Source organism: Ammospiza caudacuta, chromosome 8 (genome assembly GCF_027887145.1).
Source record: "Ammospiza caudacuta isolate bAmmCau1 chromosome 8, bAmmCau1.pri, whole genome shotgun sequence".
Lineage (NCBI taxonomy): Eukaryota > Metazoa > Chordata > Aves > Passeriformes > Passerellidae > Ammospiza > Ammospiza caudacuta.
In genome coordinates this window covers 11022663-11040328 of record NC_080600.1, presented here as the reverse complement: position 1 = coordinate 11040328, position 17666 = coordinate 11022663, and the positions used below count along the sequence as shown (strand labels likewise).

The window sequence follows — 17666 nt, the reverse complement described above, 5'->3', positions numbered from 1 at the left end:
GTGTCCATTAGTACACAGAAGTCTGTCCTTTTGCAGCAGTCATGTATGGCAAAAGCACTGTTCTGATGAACTGCCCATGCCCCCTGTGTCACCCAAAATATCCATCAGCAGTGTTCAGAAGTAAGCCTTTCTTGATTAAAGAACACTGCCAAACAAAACAAACTGAACAAAACATACAATTCCAGAGGCCATTTTTATTTACTTATTTTGCATCGCCTGGAATAGAAATTTCTATTTAACAGGAGACAACCTTTCACCCTCCCTCCTAGCTCCCTGTGGAGCATTATCTTTGTCCCAAGCAAATTAAATCAGGAACAGAGCTGAGAGGGTGAGAACTGCTTTCTGAGCTTGTAGAGCCCATTTGTGGTAGAGAGCCAGGCTGGATGGGAACAAGTATAAATTCTATTAAAAAGGAGGCAGTTTTTAATGATTTATATTTACCCTGCAGAGAGGAGGGTTGCTTGATTCATGGAAAGCAGTTGACCAAGGGGATTTCCTTTGAATATGTTCCAGGGTACTAAACCTGAAAGAGGTTTGTGTATTCTATACCAGAAATTAATTGGAGCCTTTTGTTAAAATCTTCACATGAACTTAAGCTTCAAAAATGGATTCTTTTAACAATCTTCCTCATTGAGTCTTGATTTGTTCATCTGAGCCGATAGTATAGTCTTGATGATGTTGCTTTGGTCTGTGGTATGGTGATAGTAGCTTGATGGACGTTCTGACAGGAGGGCCATGTGTCACATCCTTCAGGTGCCAGGAATTTTTGTGGAGTCTTCTGTAGCTATGGCACTCAGTGAAGCTCTGTGCTGTCCTCCTCACTAGAGCTGTGAGGGCTATGCTCTTTCCTGCTCTGAAAGAGCAGAATGTGAACAGGGATACACCAGCTGTCCAAGTTTGCTTTGTGGAAGAGCAGTTTGTCTCTCCCCAGCCCATGGGAGGTGCTGCAGCACACTGTGGTGTGGGGAGGGCCCCAGGAGCAGGATGGGCCTCGCTGCAGATTCCTTCTCCAGGTTTTCCCAGCTCGTGCTTTGCAGGCTGCCTGTGCCTCACAACACAGGGAGCTGTCAGGACCTGTAAGGATTCCACATTTGCGTCCAGTCCACTGGTCTGCAGCAGCAGCAGCACCATGTGAGAGTCTGGGAGGTCTGGGAAGCGTCTGCTTTGTGTTTCTCACGCGAGGATGGAACCAAGAGGTGGCAAGAAGCACCCCCAGCATCCAGTAGGTGTGGAAGCAGCCCAAAATGAGGTGCAAAGCCCCAAAATGAGGTGCAGGCCCCTGAAAGGCAGCTGGGAAGATTGCTGGGCTTTAAATCAATATCCCTGCTCTTTGATCTATAGGACTGGCCACATGCATGACTTGATGGGTGGGGTTATGGTGCTCCATTTGATCTGCTTAACCACAGAGGGGACTTTCATCTCATACTAGGGATGTGTTGTCAGAACTAGAGCTGCTATTCATATTCTCCTCCTACAGGCACCTTTATCATACGTAGCCTCATCTCAAAAAACAGTTGATTTATTTCTTCCAATGTGGAAGGCTGCCAGAACTTCTCATCCCTGACAGTAGGAAAGCAGCATCTTTAGATTTCTAATCTGTATTTATCCTCAAGTTTATATCCATGTATTTCAAATGTTTTTGCAAATTCATGTTTTTCAAATCAGCTCGTTTTTGTCATTGCTTGGTAGTTGTTCTGGTGTATTCCTCCATCTAATTTTGCTGTTGGCAGCAGCCAATGGAACTGTTGCAGTTAGTGCCCTCCAGATGACCAGCCAGGAGTGCAGTGAATTGTAAGGTATAGACAATTAGGAATGTTCTTTGCCAGTGGGTGGGGTTTTTAATATCTCGTTAAATCGTTTGTGTAAAAGTAAGATTAACATAGCACTTTGGTTTTAGACAAACATGGCTGTGGTAATTCACATCTGTGTTTTTTGGGAAAATCAATTGGCTTTTCTAAAGGACAAATGAAGAGGAATAGCTTCACATTAAAAATACAAGGGAATTCTGTAAGAGTGACTGTGAAAATAAATCATTATTAATCTAATGGACAGTCCCTTGTCAGAGTGGTTGCTGTAAAGTTACATGTAGGGCATTGATTTAAACATACTTGCCCTTCCCAGCCAGTTCTTGCCTGAAGGATGTGGTCATGAGTGAGCAGAGCTTTTATTCCTGCCCTCAGGATGGTGACTAATGGGGGCTCTGGCAGGAGCAGGGTGTATTGACTTCTGCCATTACAAACCTCTGTCTCCACACAAGGGCTGGAGAAGCAGTGAAGTGTTGCTCTGTTCCCAGGTGTGCCCAGCTGTGCAGCTGGTGGGTTCTGACTGTGCAGCTTGTGGCCTTCCCTGGGGGTCAGCTCCATCTGTGTTGGGAACAGCTGTCAGACAGCACTTGGATATAGCTGGAGAGGGAAGGCCTTTATTTCCACTGAGTTTGGCTGAGAGACGGAAATACATTGATTAATGACTGAGGGAGAGCAGACTCAAATACAGATAAGAACCACAAACCCTTTGCTCTCTGAATGCTGCTGGACCAGCCCTTAACATCTTGATTTGTTACCTCAAAGGCACCTGAACTTCCAGAGGGGAGGAAACTTCTCTGGTTGCTTCCATATGCAGCTGTGTGCCTGATGAGGTCTCACTGCACCTTTGAGTGGGTCTGGAGTCAAGCTGAGACAGTTTCTCGGTTTGGAAGAATTCACTCCTTAAGTGGTCCTACTTCTACATTCTGCTCACCAGAGCAGGCAGTTCTCAGCCCTTCCAGGTGTGCTACAGCCTGTGGGCAGTGGGGAAGAGCAGAGTGTGGGTTCTGTGGCACCCAGCTCTGTCAAGCATGCAGTGCCTGAGTCAGCTCCATGCACAGAGCAGCTTGGGGGACAGCAGCAAGGAGCCCATTCCACCAAAAAAATGTCATCTCTGCCATCCCTCTGCATGGTACTCACACCTACTGTTTAAATAAAGCTTTGTGTGGCAGCCTTCAAAGGGGTGAGGAAGGTGAAGTATTGATTTTAACCATGCAGGAATGTTATTTGGCCCTTCAAACCCCTCACCAGCAGAGATGGCTGTCTGGGAAGTGCCTTTAATGCATACTGTGTGCTGCTGAGGAGGAATTAGAGTCCAAAGGGCATGTTGGAATGCAGCTAGCTTTGTATATTAAATGTCAAAAAACACATTACTCAGCTGCCCATTCTACCCATTTGCAAAACAATACCTACAGACATTTTTCTAGACATTTAATAAATGATTGTCTTAAAATATTGCAATTGCTGCACATTGTCCCTAATAGAAAGAACATTTAAAAATGATGCTTCATGCATCCTGATTAGAGCAAGCTCCTGATTTTTATAAATACTTGGCATTTTCCACTGAAACCTTTGGAATATCTGGTTCTTCTCTTTTATTTTTAATGATTTCCTTGTATTTCAGGAAAAAAGATTACCTTTTAAAAATGGATTAAATCAGCCTCTGGTTTTTATTGTTTAAGCTAATCTTTCTGATTTCAGAACACCATTCTGATTAGCATGCTTCTCTTTCTGTTTTTCTGACTTTGCTGCTGCCACAGAAGAAGTGTCTGCGAGGATAGTACAAGTAGTAACAGCTGAAGCTGTAGCAGTCCTGAAAGGTGAACAGGAAAAAGAAGCCCAGCACAAAGATCAGCCTGGATCACTACCTTTAGGTAAAATGAGACAAAGAATGTTCCAGGTATCCTTGTGTCTGCAAATGTCTGTATGTGTATTAAAAAAAATGCAGTTCCAGCTGTGTATTCACATTGCTTATGGTTGTGGTTGTAAACCATAGCCACCAGTGGATAAATGCTGGAACCACAGGATTATAGCAGGATCCTTGTTCTTCATGGCCCTGTGACTTCATTCCCTGTTTGCTCTAACAGCACTTCTCCACCTTGGTTTTGACTCATGGTTGAGTAGCCATGGGTGTGTTTGGTGGTAGGGTTTGTCATCGTGTTGGTTGGGATTGTTTGTGTTCAGCCATGTGAAGGATTAACATCTGAAGAGGCAAAGATGGAGTGACAAATAAAAAGAAAGTGAGGCTTTGCTGGTTGGGTGGCAGCTGCTCAAATGGATGGAGGGGGCAGCACCTCCGCAGGAAGCAGAAAGGAATGAATGGGGCACACCAGGTTGAGAGCACCAGGCAGAGTGAGGGCAGATTGTGGAAGAAGGAGTCATGTGGCAAAAGCAAATTCCAGCAATCTGTACTGGAAGGGGTAAGAATGCCACTGGTCCATGCTGTGTCTCCAACCTCCTCTTGCCTCCTCTGTTTAATATGTCTGAAATATACATGTCTGTGTATCTATCTTACCTATCTATAAAAGAAGGTAGGTATCAAGCCATTTGTACCTAAAGTGCTTGCTCCTTGCCAGAAAACTTTTGCAGTAACTCAAAACATGTCCACGAAGGCCAGAGAAAGGACATTCTTCATCCTGAGGTAAGGAAGTCATGCAAGCCTGTCCTGGGATAGATTCTGCTGAGTGCATGTTCATTGTGATGAAATCAAAACAATGCCCTGCAGTGTTTTCCCCACAGGTAATCTGCTTGTTTTGGTGCAGTGCTTGGCCTTGCCTAGGAATGAATTAAAGTCACTGAGTAGTTTAGAATATTTGTTGGAAATTTGGTTCCCACGGTTTTTTGCTTCATTGAACTGACTTAGAACTGCAGCAGGGAGATGTGTTGCTTGGTAATTCCCTTCTTTGCAGAGACTCAGTTTTACATGGAAGACCTCAATTCTCCAAATCACTTCACTCAGGCCTGGGAGAGGCAAAATGGATATTCAGTTCCATCTAGTCATATAAGTAATTTAAAAGACATTGTGAGAAGGATGTCCTCAGTTAACCAACTCTTGGTGTTACAGTTCTGTGGTCAGATACATTGTGATGAGTTTATACAAACTCTGTCCCTGGACAGCACATCTTAAGGACAAGTCACATATGGTCTTCTCCAAATCACACTGAAATCAATAGGAGGAAGCCTGGAAAATTCTGTTGGGGCTTTTGAAAAATTCTGCCTGTGCTTGGAAAGAAGCCCTGAACAGTAAACTGAGATCTGCCTGTTGAAAGGTGCTGTTGACAAGACAGAGCTGTTAAAACAGATTTGTTTGGGTTTTTTTTTTTTTTTTTAAACATTGGTTAAGCCCCAGGAGTGGATCTGTTTTTAAAGAAAAAAATTCACTAAGTTATTGGTATGAGATCAAATGCAAAGGTCATGCTGAGTTCATTTAAGAAACTTGTTTAGAATTTCAACATACTTGAATTGAAGTAATTGAAAAAAAAAGTTATTTTCAGCATCTGTTCTCGTGACTGGGAATGAATGTAAATCCCAGTCCAAGTGCATCTAAGTTTTCCCTGTGCCTTGCTCAGCTGAATCACTGTTATGTCACAGCTGATATAAGTTCCTTGTGCTGATATCTTTTGCATTTAGACAAGCAATATTTGCATGTGTTCTGTGATTAACCTTGAACGCAGCAGAAGAAAAAAAAGCGTGCAGAATGGAGTCTTTTCACATACTCAAGGTGGATTAAAGAGATTGGGTGCCAGTTTCTGATAGTTGGTGTAAATTTATAATAACTCTGTGCTCATAAGCTTTTTTATTGTTGCCTTGGGTGACTGAACACTTTTTCAGAGGCAATTTAAAAGAGTATCTCATATTTGATTTTTATATTGTGCTCTATAACCAGAATTTTGTACATAATTCATCCCATTAGAAAACAACAAGAGAAGAATAAATCCTTTTATTTTACAAAGTCTATGTATTCTGCAAGGATCTGTCTAAAAATCTGGCAAGCGTGAGTCCCCATCGGATAATTCCTCAGCTGGGCAGAACAGGCTGACTGCAGCTTACATCATGTATTGGTCTTCCTGGAATTAATGACTCTATCTCATTTTCCCTGTTTGATTTCTAGCAGTTGAAGAGTCAGCCAACCTGCCTCCTTCCCCACCTCCATCACCAGCTTCTGAGCAGACTGGAGTTCTGGAGGAAGGTAAGGGTCTCCTGGACATTGCAGAGCTGTCAGCAGAGGGAGGAGACATGAATCTAAAGGATGGGGAAATCAGAAAATGGAGATACTTTCTGCAGTGGAGATACTTCTCATGTGGAAAAATAAGGCATTCTCAGCAGTAACTCCCCACGTGCAAACCAGCTGCAGTGCATGGATGAGGTAGATGCATGCACAGAGGTAGCTGAGGGATATGCTAAGTACATCCATGCTAAAGAAAAAGAGAAGTGTTGCTCACTTTTTTGCCTGTTGTATGCAATATGAGCCACTGCTGTCCCAGTGTGGTCACCAAAAGTATGATTAAGTATAGGTCATTGTTTGTTTCTTGAGATGTGTTTGGCTGCATTTCTAATATTACCATTGCCTTTTGGTTTGGAATCTTAAATGCATGAAAGCAAGGAGATTCAGAGCTGGATCATTTCTTTGGCCTTTGATGTGTAATTCATGCTCCAGTGCCTGCATGTATTGGAAGTTGTGCCCACCAAGTGCAGCAATCACATTCTAGTCTTACCAAGCAAGTTTCTATTCTGTTCTGCACGAGTGTTCAGTTTCAGTAGCCCATGATCACTGCATTTTCCTCCTGCTGAAACCTCCTCCAGCAAAGAGCTGAAGTGTTGCCTTGATGCTGAGCAGAGGCCTGAATCCCTGGAAGCTGCCGCAGTGTAGGCGTGTGCGTGAGTGCTTTGTTCAGCAGAAGACAACTGCTGCATCAGGGCCAGCAAGCACAGGGAGACAGCAGGGTGTTCAAACTGAGCTGTATCGTGGGGATAAGGAGGATTTGGGTTCAGAATCTCCAGGGGACTGTCAGTTGAACTCATGTCAGTCACATTTTTATGTCTCCACTGACTTCCTTCTCGGATTTTCTTTCAGTGTTTTCTCTTTCTTTTTGTTACATAAGTGCATGAAAATAATTTCCCATCATCTGCTGAACAAACTTTGTTGGTGTTTTAACACAGAGCCTCTGTGAATTTTGCAAGTGGATGGTTGCTATTTCACATGCTAGCATTCTCTGACTCAGTTAATGAGGACACTGCAATTAGGCGTGTTCCATCACGCAGTCATTTTTGACACAATGAAATTACAGGCTGTGTTAACAACATTTGTCAGTCCACTCTACTGGAAGAGCCCACTGGGTGTGGTTAGTAACAGTTATAAAGAATTTGATTAATTAATGGTTTTTGTTTTTTTTTTTTTTTTTTTTAAATCTGCCTGTTGTGTGTTTAAAAAACAATACAACAGTTCCTAGACTTATCACACAGAGGTAATGGCAATCAAAAATATTAATTGAAAAGAAAACTGGTAAGGCATTAGCAAAGATTTTTAGAATTGTTACCAGGGCTTTATCACTATTTTTTAATACATAATTCACTTGTTAGTCCTGTGTATGCTTTTTGCTTTTTCATATCATGGTGAAGGACTTGTTCTTCTGCTTCAGTCCAATGTCAAGGTTCTTCCATTAGCCTCAGGTTTAGGTTCAGCTTTGTGTGCTGCTTGTGTCAGCTGTATATTTGCATGTATTTTAGGATTGTATAAAGTCCTTCTATTGTTTAATTGAAGGTTGTAGATTGGCCCCACAGCAAATGGAAAGCATTTTGCTAGTTGTACTAACACAGGAAGGTGGAAAACACTCTACAACTTGGGGTTATTATCTACTGCCAGACTGCAGCTCCCAGCTGTGCAAATGACTCAGCAACTCACTGAACATTGTTGCTTTTCTCTTTCCTAGCATGTAGAATTGAATTAATATAATAGCACTTACCCTGCAGAGAGGTGGTTACAAGGGCTGAAAGGACAGTGCTTGGGAGATGTTTCAATGACTTACACAATGTCCTAGGTTTTAATAACTTTCCAATAATTTTCTTTAACATTAATCAAAAGCGACTTTTCCACAACATGGAAGATTTTGATTCAGTGCTTCATTTTTAAGAGCAGGTGGAAGTTTTATAAGGGAAGTATAGATAGAAGTCATGTCCTGAGTCTTTAATGAACTGTGCTGGAAGCTTCTTGTTTATGTCTGGCTCTCAAATCGGAACTCACAGTAGAGTTGTTTGAAGCAACAAAAAAAAACTTAGAAATAATTTCACTACAAATTTATTATGTTGCTTTTTACAAAAATATCAGTATTGTCAGTTCAGTGTGGTAAAAATGGCAGTAAAAATCTTGTGCTCTGCTCTGTATTAGAAGATACAGTCCTTTTTTTCTGTGGGTAAGTTCAGTTTTTGCTGACCTGAGCGAGCCAGACCTGTCAATTTTATTCAAGCAAAGTTCCCATTCAGAAGAGTTTGCCTCAGTAGGGTTTGACCCAGTTTTCCTGTACTTTAAACCTCCTGTTCCCTATAACATCTGGCAATCCATCCTCATGCATCTTTACATTGTCCATCTTTCTGCTTAGTAAAATACAGTTTATTAATAAATTGAACAAAAAAAAAGGCAAGCCCTTGGTGTGTCTGCCTCAGACCTTTTTTTTCCCTTCTCCTGGAAGCCCTTCCTAATGCACTTGTCAGTGTGTGTCGCATTGCTTTGAATCCCAGAGACTTCTTCAGTCAATGTAGGAAGGAAATCACTGTTGTAGACTGACAAAGGTGGATGTGGCCAGCCATGCAGCAAACACAAATTAAAAGAGAAAAAAAAAAAAGGTAGGAAAGACAGAGAGGTTTGTGGGTCAGGTTTATTTCATGAGAGAAAGGAGTCGGTTGGATGTAGGTTTCTTGGATTTGGCTACAGGAAAGCATTCAAATGAACCTGTCCCTTTTTACTGCTGCAGAAGGTAAGAGAACTGATTTGCCTTATTGAAATTATTATATTCATTTCAACTATAATAACATAATTTTGTTCAGGAAATTAAATTCTTCCTAGCACCCTCTAATCCTTTTATCAGTTGTATCTGCCTTGCAGGACTGACGTAATATTCTAATTTCTTGCCATTTCTTTTGTGCTCTTTGCCTTTTGATGATGGTCCACAATGTCTCCATGTAAAAAAAATTTAAACATTAAGGAAAAGAAGGGTGCCTCTGATGGACTGTCTTCCACTTTGAAATAGGCAGATCAGCCTTTATATACCAAATAATTTTGTTTTGTAAACTGAAAAGAATCAAGTGTTGGAAAATGGATCTGTTGACGGTGGAAATTACTTCTTGAAAGGCATTCTCAAAACATACAAGGAAAGTAAAGCAGAATTAGCCTTTGTGAGAAGTGATTTTAATCTTGGACTTTAAAATGCATTAGGGATTTTCCCATGTATTGAGACGGAAAAGATTAGAAGGGACTATAATAACAAAGGATTTTTCTTGTTGCTGAAATAAAAGCACAGCCTCCTTAGAAGACATCATTATCCTGTTAATGAAATTATCTGCATTAATTCTGAAAGTATCTTCCTTCAAACTGATAAAAAAACCAATGTAAATGTGTAAAATAGCCACAGATATCGCAGCCCCAAAAAGCAGCAGGCTTTGCACTCCTGGTGATTTTGGACCATCACAATAGCAAATATTAACCATTTTTACTGCTGTCAGTTCCTGCAATTTTTAGGAGCAGAGGCAAGGCCTCTTTTCTCTCCTACAGTCTGTTCAGAGCCTATAAAGAAGGGATTTTCAGCCTTATTTGCAACAGTATAGGCAAGTGCTGGGATTTCACCTTCACTCTTGGTGATGCATTTTGCTTTTGAAGGGCCCCTGGGTAAATAAACCCACAGCTGGAAGGAGAACCTCCCCTTCTGCACATCTTCCTTCTCTGTGTTCAGCTTCTTGACCATATCAACCTTCCCTTCTTATCTTTGTGTCCCAGTTCCAGCTGAATAGGTGGCAAGTGCTTCTGCACATTCAGCTCTTGTCTTCAGTAATTCATGGGCTGGTGTGAGGACACCCTGCAGAGAAGGGGGAGTTGAAGTTTTGAACCTTATTGGATTTAGGAGGGAGTTCATTCCTGGTCTCTTGTGCCCTGAAGTGTGGGCTCACCCCCTGTAATTTGCCTTTTGCAAACTCTGAACCCCCTCAAATCTGTTACAGAATTTTGTAGATGTTTCTGTGGAGAAGAAATCCACAAGTTCTGCACTGCAAATAGATTGAGATGATTCCCTGAAATCTTGTTTTTGGCTCTTAAATAGTAGGGGGAAATGGGAAGCTTGGGCACAATGCTGTGCTTAGCATTTCCTACTGCAGTGCTCTACAGAGCTTCCTGCTTGGCAGAAGTTGGTTGCCAGGTTTTCTTTCCACACCTGCCTCTTTTAATATTGCATAAATCCCTGAATATGAGGGTTGGATTCCACTACAGAAGAGAAGCAGCCAAATTATCAGTGGTTTGTGCCCTCTTTGTTCCCTGAAAGAAACTGTGAATACAGTTCTCCTAACTGAGTTCCATGTGGGGTCTTTGTGCACACAGCATGCCTTTGGTCCCGTCCAGCCTCAGCATTGGCATCAGTCTTAAACGTGGACCCATGGAATTGGTTTGTCCTACAGCAATCCTTTCCCAGGCAGAAGAAATCCATGCCATGCCATTACAGGACGCTTGCTGCCAGTTACCTGAGAGAGCAGAGGAGCTTTTTGGACAGACACAGATGCTGTTTTGTCATGATGTACTGTAGAAAGAAACTTAAAACTTCCTGTTGTTTGCCAGGAAGAACCTTAAAGCTCCTATGAATGGGGTTGTTTTGGATCAAAATTGTTTCCAAGGCTTGGGTAATCACAGTTAGGGCAGCATTCCTGAGCCCTCTTGTTTTGGCATCCCACAAAGAGATCTGTTAACACTGCCTGTGTTAAAACCTTGCTTTCTGTTTTGGATCTAAGAGTGACAGTTCTGGGGGCTCTGGGGGAAATCCTGTAAGTTATAATTGCCTTTAGAAAGGCCAGGGACACTAAGTATGGACTTGGAGCTTGGTAGGAAATCCAGTGGAACGGCTGCTGCAGCTGCTTAAGGCACCCTGTGAATCAGTGTTCATCAAACTACCAAGTCTCATACACGGATAATGGACTTAAACCTCTTTTCTCTAGCACTAGATGTTTCATTTTTCATACCTTCATTCGTGATGAGAGGATTCCTCAGCCTACAGGACTTCCCAAGTGTCCCCTCTAGGCTTGTATGGCTGAGGTGGTAGGCCAGTCATTTTCATTGGGTAGTGTTATTTTTCTTTGTCTTGCAAAAACTGCCCCTCCCTGTACTTGTCAGTAGCTGGTGTAGTCCCACTAATGTGATTTTCTGCAAGGCTACAGTGATGGGAATAAGCCTGTCATTCCAAAACATTAGCAAACACTGAGGTGGGAGCTAGTTCACCCATGGAAACATGACACAACAGCATAAAATATAGGACTAACAGACTGCTGTGGGCGGCACTTTGTGGCCTTTATCAGGGAAAAAACGATAGCTCTTTGGGGAAGGGGTTTTTTTTTTGGTTTTTTTTTTTTTTTTTTTTTTTTTTTTTTTTTTTGTTGTTGTTTAAATGCTGCTTGTTTATAGGAAAAAGAAAAGTGGGGAATTTTGAAACAGGTACAATGAAAAATAAAATCACCACTGGCCAAAATGTAAGCTGGTTTTCTTTTTAATTAAAGATTTTTTAAAATTTTACAATTTTCAGTAGTAAATCAGAATACTATGAGGAATACAGTTATGTCAGGACATTCAGAGGTTTTTAGTACAGTTAGTCAGGTGTGTAATATATATGAGTATAGTGTGGGTTGTGAGATGTGGTTTGTGCACAGCATGTGTTCTTCTAAGCAACTAGTGTGTAGTTTTGAAATTCACTTACTGCTAGGATTGGTTTCTGATGTTGGTAAACCAGCAGAAAGGGCCGGGTACATGCTCCCTGTGTTAAAATGCACAACTGCCTCATTCCTCCATCCTGCATTAACCAATAGCCTGGCTGGTGTCATCCACTCCAGCATGGCAGTGGCTGGTGCTGCTAGAGCATGTGTCCATCCTGTTTTATTTTTCCTGTGTGTCTGTCTGTCCTGCAGCCTTTGTCTGTCTGTGTGTGTTTGTAAATGCAGGGGCGAAGGATAAGGTGGGGCTGCTCCAGCACGGCCCTGGCTGTGGGGGAGTCACTGCAGGAGCCAGCAGGGAGTGGCACCTGGCCCCCTCCATTTCAGTGTGTGTGCCCCAGGAGGAGCCCTGCAGCTCAGATGAGGAGTACTATGAACACCCTTTGTTCAGCTCAGAGTGGGCTGGCTCTAGTACTCACCCCAGTGCCACAGTGAAGAGCACAGAGGTCTTGTTGGGCCATGATGAAGGTGAACTGAGCATGGTCCCATTTGGTTCCTCTTCCCCTCTACTCACCTGCCATCCATTCCATTCCTTGTGTGTCTGGCATTGCTGCTTTCTGGGGAGGGAAACCTGGTTGTGTTTTTCCCCCAGATGGAAGTGATGCCCCTCCAAGAGTCTCTCCATGTCTCTGCAGCATGAGCAGCTTTGGGGTCAGTGGGTTCCCACTTATATCAGGAATCTTGTTCTTCAGGCCTGGCTTAGAGCAGAAGCAAAAGGAGCAGCTAGCTAAAAGAACTGGAAGATAATATGTTCTTTGTGCTAGAGAAGTATTGCCAAGAACAGTATGCACAGTAAGCCACAATATTGTTACTGAAAATAAGTCAATTGTTTACACAATGGGGAAAAAATATGTCTATACCAAAGATAGCCCTGGAAGGATTTTAATTCCCCAGCAGGTGAAGTAAGTTTTGCCACAGTGTACACAGGTAATTTCAGGCCATATTGGGTCATGTTTGATTTCCAGTTGTTTTGTGGACATGCTCCATTTGCATTGTGCCAGCTGACTGCAAACATAGAGAGGAAAAAAGCCTCTCTGTACCTCCTGTTTCTATGACCTGAGCACATCAGTAAGTAGCATTTCATCAGTAGGGGTTCTGTAAAAGTAAAATCAAGGGAGAGTCTTCACTGACTAACAGAACAGCCGACTTCTCAAAGGTGAAATAGTTGGTTGTTTCATTTCACAGCACTCAGTCTTGGCAGCTGAAGTCAAAAATAGTACTAGATCCTCTAAAGGTTTGTGTCTGAAGAGGATGGAGCTGTCTCCCTGAAATCAGACTCTGGCTCATTTTAAGAAAAGCAGAGTTATTCAGAATTAACAGGATAATTACAGAATTAAGAGCCTAATACTGTAACAGCATCAGTAAGAGATCAGCACTAATAATTGAAGATTGTTCATGTCAGCATATCTAACCAAGGGTAGGGAGATAGAAAAATCACAGGGGTAGCCTTACTTTAGCTGTGTGCCTAGAGGTGTACATACCAGCCTGATTAGCTCATGGGCAGCTTCCTTTCCATGATATCATCTGCCTCTGGTGAGAGTGTAAGATCTCATAACATCTATATGGAGGAGAAAAAAGGCATAAGCTGGATCATGAGTGCAAAGATAGGCATTTTGAGACCCTGGGGTCCTCTCAGCTGGTGAGAGCACAGTGCTAAAATGCCAAGATTCAATCCCTGTATGGGTTGGTCACTTGAGAGTTGGACTTGATGACCCTTCTGTGTGTGAAGGAACCTTCCTGCCCTTCCAGCTGAGACTGTTGTGTGAGACAGCTGTCCTTGCTGGCAGCAGTCTGTTTGGCATAAGTCTGCTCCACAAGGAGAGGATATAGGATTCTTTTGTTAATTCAAGGAAAACTTCCTAGTTTGAGTAATTATTTTTATTCATGTGGCTATGTGAAAAGTGTTCCAGGAAATGAAGGAGGTTTGCTCAGAGTAAAGTAAAAGGCTGTCCTTAGCATTTTTTAATTAAGAGGGAAGTACATAAAATTAGAAAAAGAAAAGTAAAGCAAGTTATTCAAGTCAGGGTCTCTTGTAGCTGGAGACCTGTTGTCCTGCAAGGCTGCTTTTACAATCTACCCATGTGCAAATATTTCTGCAATGCTCAGGCATTGGTCAGGGTCTGATAATCTCCTGGCTTCTGTTCATTTAAGATACAGTATTTAACCTTAATTATTTTATGTTATTTATAATGTGTTGTTCTTTACATAGTGATATTTTCTCAGCCTCAACTAGTGTTTATGTTCCTTAAGTCATTCTTTTAATGCCGTAGCTGAAAGGGATGATTGATTATCTGGTTTTCACTGGGACAGTCTCAGGAGAAGAATAAAGCCCTTGTAATTCCAAGAGGATGGATACAGCCACTTCCAGATTTGAAAATGCTTTGTTCTAGGTCTGATTCAGCAAAATACTTCATTGTGAGACACATTTTAAACTCAGGGATGTCATCAGGTTGCCTGCAGCATGGCTTCTGGTCAGCTCCTTGAGTACATTGCTGAATCACAGGATTCACACTAAATCCTTACTTATTATCAGAGGGAATACTAATAGTGCACAGTAATTTTTGTCTGAGTCACAGTGACAGGAGTACAAACCTGGAATGGAGATTTTTCTAATAATTCTTCTTCCATGGCACAAGCAAAGACTGTTCTTGATTCTACTATACTGATCCTAACAGCCTATGGGCTGAGTGGTATGTTTTAGAAATTTGGATGAACAAATAGTTGTATTGCATTCACTGGTTTGTTTGACTTAGTTGATGATGAGGAGCCTGGGGATAAGTGGGGAAACACCAAAGAAAATTAAGAATCCTTGTGTTAAAATAGTGACTTTCACATAAAGATTTCAGATGTCAGACAGCATAAGGGAGAATTGTTTACAAACCCGTTCAGTGTAGGAAACTTGGCAGAGATCTTGCAAAACCCATTAATCATTAGCCATGCATAACGCCAGTTATGACTATGAAAGTTGTCAGTATTTTGCCAAATCCAGGATTCATACAGTAGATTGACTTGCTGGCATTCAGCAGTCTGTATTACCAAGGTCAGCAGAAAGAAATCAATGCCTCATACCTTCCTCCACCTCAGCTGAATGTCATTTACTGGACTAAACAGCACATTTATTAGAAAAATATCAGTGTACTTTGAGCTCATTGATGCATTAGTGTTGTCAGAGCCATCCATCATTCCATTCCATCTCCATTTCCAAGGACTCTTTGACCCACTGCCATCCTTGGGAGAGGTATGCCTGTAAAACACTTTCAGCTTTCATCTTGTGGCATAAACATGCTTGTCTGGGGGCAGGCAGGCTTTTGGTTTGGTTTTTTCCCTAAGGAAAATTCAGTTCCATGGTGGCTAAAATGCACTGGGTACTGGCAGTCCTTTACAGACTTTAATAGAAAATATTGAGCTGAAAGGGTTATGTAAATACAGTCCTGGAAGGGTTATGTAAAGCAATCCTGTTCAGCTGTGTGCTTGGTGTTTACTGTTGGTGGGGATGTCCCCTGTTCTTTCCATCTCCAAGAAGAACCAGTAAAGAGTCTGATGGCTGTGGAAGTGAAACCTGCTGCTCTTCCTGGGAAGCAAATGGGGAAAGAGCACAGGCCCCTTAAGCCTTTGGGCCAGGCAAAGGCCCTCTGTGAGGGTCAGTTGGATTCTGGTTCAGTGTGTCCTGAAGAAAAAGTGCCAAATGTGGCATCCAGCAGGGAGTGTGACCCCTGTGGTGGGAGCACTCCTGAAAGACACACCCTCTTCCTTGGCTGAGGAAGGTGTGTCCTCAAGTTTGCATGTGTTTGCTGCCAGCAAATCCTTCTCCAGCTTTCTCCAGTGCTTTCCAAGCCTGCTTCATTTTCTGTTTTGCCCATTTATTAGTATGACTGCTCTTGTTATTATGCTTGAAGAGTGTGTAGTAGATAATTTGGTTGTGTAGGTGCTGTATGACAACATGGTTTCCCACCGCTGCGGCTGATTCCTGAGTTTTTTACTTTGCCATGGTAAAATATTGCTTTGCAGCTAAGCTTATTCCTCTGTGTAAGCCTTTTTCCCCCATCTCAGATGTGTTTGCCAGTCACATTGCTAATCTATGTATTTTTTTTCTTTTTGGTGCAGAGGTTCATCTGCATTTCTTTCAAGCAGCAGATTTGCCGCCTTTGACTATGACATAAAGATGCTTAAACTGTAGAAATGTTTTCATTTGCAGTGTGCAGGATTTTTGTTTGGTTGGTTTGGTTTTTTTGTGTGTGCTTCAGTGCATTCTGGTTTAGCTTCCTTAAAGCTATTGCTTCTTATATCATACCCTTGTCATCCATTGCAATCCACCCCTCCTCTCCTCAGTCATTGCCAGAACTCTTATTTTTTGCGTGTGCTACTTTATTACAAATGTTTAGCCCTGCTGGAGTGCCCTTCTTAGGCAAAAACTCCATCACTTCCACTGGGACATTTGCCTTCAAAGTGAAGGTTAGGACTGGGTGAAGTTTAGACATAGTTCCTGAACAAAATGTTTACTCAGTCATCTTTCAGTACATAAGAGCTAGGCTTCAGTATTTTTGTTTTAATTATATTTTTGTTCAGCCAGTGGAACAAGGTGCAAAGGCACCTTGTGTGGCGTAGTGATGTACCCACTCCCTGCCTGGCTAAGGAATGCTGCATTTAGGAGGCTTGTGTTCCCAATGGCTCAGCTGAAGAGCAGTGAATTCCTTTGGCAGTCAGAATATGCTTGGATGCCATTGGTATTGTTTGCTTGCACTACAGGAAGAGAGACAGGAGGATACATAGAGAAAAGCAGTATCTAGCTATTTAATTTCTGTGAAATGAGCATGACGTCAGCCCAGTGGCCATGCTTTGTACTTCATGGGGATTGCAAGTCAGTCACCACATGTAAAATCATAAAAGAGCAAAATTACTGTAGGTGTAGATTTCTAGTTTAGTTACCTGTCGATGTTGAGTTACCTGTTAGAATGGCAGTTGCTTTTTTGACTCATTATTAGCATATGTAAATATTTAAATAATGAGCAATACTTTTATACTAATTGTTCTAAAAACAGTCAGATTCATCAAAGCAAAATGATGCCTCCATGGACTTCAGATCTGAAGAAATTCAGAGTTGGCCCAATGCTAGTTGTAACAAGCTTTAGAAAAAACTCAGAAAAAAAATTTAATAAAACTGTTTTACAGATTAGTGAAGAAAGATATGCCCCATTCTGCAGTCTTTCTCTTAATATTTTCCATTACAGGAAGATTTAAATGAGATAGGACATTAAAAAAGATCGAGCTGTTAATGTATAAGAGAGTGGGTTTTTAAAAAACTTAACTAGGTATTAGCCTCTGAAAATAAAGTGGCAGAGTATAAGAGTAGCCTTTTTAGTTTCAAATTAACTTAATTAGTGCCTGATCCAGAGTCACAGAAACATGCCAAATATTATTTGACTTCAGCTACTTCACCTACATCTTTGTAGGTGACTGGCCATTTTGAAGACCAGACCTTCAAGATCTGGGAGTATTAGTAGGTCTGTTGCTGATTTCCACATGCTGGTTTGGTGACAGCAGTGAGATTCTGGTCATTTGACAAAGAGCAAGTGTTATAAGCCGGTACAGTTAAAAAACCAGCCTCTTCTGAAACTTGCAAAACACTTTGCAGGCATTACCTCTAGTTTAGGCTGCATGTGGAAGAAAAATGTATAAAAATACATAGAAATGTATAAGTATGAATGTTTTAAATATCAGCAACACACAAAGGTACCACTGATTCCTTTGAAGTTGCAGACTTCACTAACACAAAAGTAACATAAGCTACAGAGTTCAGCACAGCTTCTAATGAAGTGAGGTTATTTGTGATTTTGCTGTTGTATACAAATCATGAAGACAAAGAATTTACATGAAATCATCTCATTTCAGTGTTCACATTTATACGTGTAC

General features: G+C 41.7%; 1 protein-coding gene across 18 annotated transcripts in view; it reads left to right on the top strand.

Moving 5' to 3' along the window:
* Nucleotides 1-17666, top strand: part of MAP2 (microtubule associated protein 2) — a 218440-nt gene that overhangs the window by 165348 nt on the left and 35426 nt on the right. For 11 of the 18 annotated variants that reach the window (XM_058809932.1, XM_058809933.1, XM_058809928.1 and 8 more), the window contains 2 exons: nucleotides 3563-3676; nucleotides 5914-5991. In XM_058809932.1, the coding sequence (XP_058665915.1) occupies nucleotides 3563-3676; nucleotides 5914-5991 (192 nt within the window). The remainder of the gene's footprint in view (nucleotides 1-3562; nucleotides 3677-5913; nucleotides 5992-17666) is intronic. The other 7 variants (XM_058809931.1, XM_058809944.1, XM_058809945.1 and 4 more) reach the window with 2 other exon arrangements.